Here is a 4737-nt window from a genome sequence, read left to right as displayed (position 1 = left end):
GTGAACTACCCCGCCGCTGCCTGAGTCTGCCGAGAGCCTGGGCCAGATGCTCGGAGAGGGGTGAACTGCCCCGCCACTGCCTGAGTCTGCTGAGAGCCTGGGCCAGTCACTCGGAGAAGGGTGAATTACCCCTCTGCTGCCTGAGTCTGCCGAGAGCCTGGGCCAGACGCTCGGAGAGGAGTGAACTGCCCCCTGCATCTCAGGGGAGTGTTATCTCTGGAATCTAATGATAAAATTTTAAATGTCATTCCATCCCCTATGCCTGCCGTGCCTCCATCCGCCTCCCCTCATACACATCCCCGTCTCTCTCACCAGCCAGCCGCCCTCTTTCCTGGCTCCATGGGCTCCATTAGCAAATTACACTGCTGCGGCTGTGGGTTGGAGCCAAGGTGTGGGGGTGGCGGAGCAGCATGGCTTCCGGGGGGGGTACAGCATTACAAAGAGAGGGGGAGGGGTGCAAGGCTGGGGGGGCAATGGGAGGTGGGTTTTTGCTGGGGGATGGCAGTGGAGGGAAGGGGAGAAGGGGGCAGAGGGCCCAGGGCCTGGTGGGAGGATGGAGTCTCTAGACTCAGAACTAACCCCCTCATTAGCAACCAGCCCTTCATTAACAATCGTGCCCCTCACTCCCGACCCGCAGCCCCGCCTCTCGGCTGGCAGAGAAGTGTGGGGGACCCCCAATAGGGGTAGCCGCAGGGGAAGGGGCACGGGGGGGTGGGTGGGATCCTGGCTGGGGAGGAGGGAGGGATGCGGGAAGGGAAGGAGTGGGGCAGAGTCTTTAACTGTAATCTTATCAGGTTAGATTTCCCCCCATAAACTAGGCCATGGGAAGGGACTCTGACCCGGTGGGGGGAAGGGGCAGAGGCAGGGCTGTGGGGGTCAGGGCTGGGCTAGCAGGGGGCTGCGGGTTGGGAGTGAGGGGCACCGGCAGGGCTGTGGGGGTCAGGGCTGGGCTAGCAGGGGCTGTGGGTCGGGAATGAGGGGCAGTGCAGGGGGTGAGTAGGGGGCTGGGCCTGTCTCTGAGCCCCCCACCTCCCCCCATGCACTGGCGTCTCCGGGCACCTGCTGAGCGGCGCCATCTGGAGCAGGATTAATGGAGCCGCCAGGAATTCACGCTCCATGGCTCCGATCCATCCGAGCGGAAAACAGCCCCGACCCCGTCCTCTGCTACTGCAGGCTGGGGCGCCTGGCTCTGGGGTGGGGCACGGGGGCTGGTTATACAGAGACCCCTTGCGCGGCGCTGAGATGCGGCTGGCTCTGGGGTGGGGGCTAGTTATACAGAGACCCCTCACGTGGTGCTGAGATGCGGCTGGCTCTGGGGTGGGGGGTGCGGGCTAGTTATACAGAGACCCCTCGCGCGGCGCTGAGATGCGGCTGGCTCTGGGGTGGGGGCTAGTTATACAGAGACCCCTCGCGCGGCACTGAGATGCGGCTGGCTCTGGGGTGGGGGGTGCAGGCTAATTATACAGAGACCCCCTCGCGCAGCACTGAGATGCAGCTGGCTCTGCGGTGGGGCCCCCTCGCTGGCTGAGGGGCTGTGGGGCGGGCTGGCAACACTGGGAGCACTAATCGGATCAGAATAACAGGAGCATGAGGTGACAGGCAGCTCCAGGCTATTTATAGAGCCAGCCAGGCTTGGGGTGGGGGGAGAAAGGGGGAAGGAGAGGCGGAGAGACAGGAAAGAACGAGGCACAGTGGGGGGGGGGGCAGTGGCCCCATTGACCAGAGTTGGGGTCCCTCCTCCCCTGCACCCCCCCACTCACCTACGATGATGCCGCAGGCGCTCACTAGCCCAATCTCTTTCTTGAGGCCCACGCCACCCTCTGCCGGCTGATCTGGGCCATCCGTGGCCTTCTCGGAACCACCCCGGCGCCGTGCACCCTCCTCCATGGTAGAGAACTGGACCAAACGGTGCTGGAGAACACTGGGCACCGATCCGGAGTGGATCCAGAGCCAGCTGGGTCCTAGAACTGGGCCGCTTCGGAGTCACTTGTACTGGACACGTATGCCTGGGAACTGGGCTGATTCTAGACTCAGATCTTCTAAAGCCAGAACGGTCTTGTCCTGCTGGTTCTGGACTCAGATCTTTTAGAACGGTGCGGTTCTGTGTATCTCCCTCCTGTTCTGGTTCTGGTCTCTGGCTCCCTAGAACCCAGCTGGTTCTGTCTTCTTGGTTCTAGGCTTCGATCCTCTAGAACCAGGGTGGTTCTGTCTCTGTTGTTCTGGACTCAGATCTCCTAGAACCCAGCTGGTTCTGGTGTCCCTGGAACTGGGCCAGTTCTGGGTTCAGATCCTCTAGAACCCAGATGGTTCTGGATTCCCTGGGACTGGGTTAGTTTTGTCTCGGTCTGAACCTCCTAGAACCCAGTTGGTTCTGGACTGGGACTGTTGTTCTGTTTCACACTCTGTATCTGGTACCCTTAGAACCAGGCTGGTTTTGGGCCTCTGATTCTGGTGCCAGACATGCAGGTCCAGTTCCCTCTCACACCAGTTCTGGGCTTGTGTCCCCTAGAACTGGTCCAGTTCTGTCCCTGGCACTCTGGTTCTGACGGCAGCTGGTACTAGGCTCCTTCCAGACCCGGATTGGGAACTGGTTCTGGTGCGGTTCAGTCCGAGCTCTCTGGAACCGGCCGCTCCGGCCCCTTGCTCACGAAATCTCAGCACTTGTCCCGCCTTGTTTACTCGTTCCCCTTTTCCGTCCTATACCCGGCGGAGGAGGGGAGAGAGCGCAGCCTGGAAACCCGAGACCGGTTTGATCCCGTTCGGCTTCCTCCTTCTCGCCGCCTGCTTCCTTCCCTTGCTCCGGTTTACACGGGGCTCGCCAGCCCGGGAATATTCGCCTTCCAGCTGAGACTTCTCCCCGGGGGCTTTTCTTGCTCCCCGTTTCCGGCGCCCAGTTCTCCCTCGGCACCTCTCACTCGCTCGCCCGGAGGTTATACAGAGATCTCTTGCCCGGCACTCCTCCCTCGGGGAATTTCTCGCTCCCTCCTTCCAGCGCGGGAGTTCTACTTCTGCCAGGGGGTTTCTGCTCCCCGGCGGTCCCTGTCTCCGGCTAGCTCCCTCGCTCTCACATGGGGCTGGAGCCCCGGCTCCCAGCGACCGACCCGCGGGGGAGCCAGACTCCTCCCCCGGCCGGCCCAGAGCCACTTCCCTAGTGCTGGCTGCATCCCTCTTTCAGTTCCTCCTCGCTCCCGCTTTTTCTTTCGATCACTCCACTTCTGTCTTGTTCTTTCCTTCTTTCCATCACTCCACTTCTCTGTCTCGTTCTTTTCTTTCTCCTTTTATCATTCCATCTCTCTTCCTTTCTTTAGCACTCCACCTTTCTTCTTCTCTTTCTATCACTCCTATCACTCCATCTTTCTTTTTCTTGTTCTTTCACTTCAACTTTTCTTTCAATCATCACTTCATCTTATTTCTTTTTCTTTCTGTCCCTCCATCTACCTACCTTTCTTTCTTTCTCTTTCCCTTTGCCATCTCCCTCTTTCCTTCTCCCCATCTAGTCCAGCTGCCCCCCAGGGAGGAGCCCAATCCTCTAGAGACCCCAGCGCGGCTCCCTCAGCCCTGCCAGTTGGGGTCAGCCCCTCCCTGGATCCGGAGTAGGGTGACCAGATGTCCCGATTTTATAGGGACAGTCCCGATATTTGCAGCTTTGTCTTATATAGGCCCCTCTCTAGGAAACCTTGCGCTCCATATCAGCCCCCAGCCAGCCCTGCTCAGCACCTCCTGCAGTGAGATCTAGTGGGGGGAGGCCCACAGGCTCAGTGGGGGGGGGGGAATGATTATCCTGTGGCAGGGAGTTCCACTGAGTAATTGCATCAACATAACCATCCATTGTCCCCCGCACTCCTCCATCAATCCATGAATCCTTCCCTCCCCAGTACCTCCCTCTCCTCCCTTCTCTCTTCCTCTACCCCCCTCTCTGGGGGACAGGATCTGGGCCCATCTGCCCCCTCCAGGAGCGCCACCAGCTTTTCTGCCACCCTAGGCGATGGAAGGTCCCGCCCCGAAATGCCACCCCCCACAGAGGCGGTGGAAGGTCCTGCCGCCGAAATACCGCCGCGGTCGCCACCCCCCAAATTGTAGCGCCCTAGGTGACCGCCTAGGTCGCCTAATGGTTTGCGCCGGCCCTGGCCCCCTCCCCCAGGGCAACATCCCCCCCCACCCCACCCCTGCTAACCACCCATCCCATCCACCCCAGGGCTGGAGGAGGCACTTCCTGCCTGCCCATCCCCCATCCCGCGCCTCCACCACTGCCAGCCCTCCTTCCAGCCCAACCTTCGCCCCCACTTGGCCCTGGGAGATGCTGATAATGGGGCCAGGCCCGGACTTTCCCCCCGCCGCTGGCGGGGTCAGCGGGGCAATGTGCTGAGCAGGGGAAGCGGGGGTGGGGGGGAAGAAAGACATGGATAGATGGATGGATAGATCCGAGGGGTGGACAGATGTGGGGGTCACCATGCACCCTGGTCACGCCCACTCCGGCTGTGGGGTCAGGGGGGCACAGGCTGGTTCCCCCAGAGTAGAGTTGAGACAAGGGAGGGGGAGAGAGCCACTGTTCCCCCACCCCCATGAGCTGCCGGCACCTAGGCCTAGGGCCCCTCCCCATCCCGGGGGCACCCCCCAAACCCAGAGGAGTGGAGGAAATTGGGGAGGGGGTATGCGATCCAGAGACCCAAGGGGAGGGGATCCTGCTGCGGGGGCGAGGGGGGAGAGGGAGACTAGAAGCTGTTCTCTGCCCCCCCC

The 4737-nt window shown here is 61.3% G+C and overlaps 1 protein-coding gene across 1 annotated transcript in view; it reads right to left on the bottom strand.

Annotated features, from left to right (window-relative positions):
* LOC112120970 (large neutral amino acids transporter small subunit 2-like) overlaps window positions 1-3131 on the bottom strand; it is a gene marked incomplete at its 3' end in the record, with an annotated part of 3730 nt that extends 599 nt beyond the window's left edge. The window contains exon 1 of the mRNA XM_026662636.1: window positions 1761-3131. Within this exon, the coding sequence (XP_026518421.1) occupies window positions 1761-1887 (127 nt within the window). The remainder of the gene's footprint in view (window positions 1-1760) is intronic.
* Between the last annotated feature and the right edge of the window lie 1606 nt (window positions 3132-4737).

Source organism: Terrapene carolina, unplaced genomic scaffold, assembly GCF_002925995.2.
Source record: "Terrapene carolina triunguis isolate 2854851 unplaced genomic scaffold, T_m_triunguis-2.0 Scaffold28951, whole genome shotgun sequence".
Classification (NCBI taxonomy): Eukaryota; Metazoa; Chordata; order Testudines; family Emydidae; genus Terrapene; species Terrapene triunguis.
This window is presented reverse-complemented; position numbering and strand designations above follow the sequence as displayed.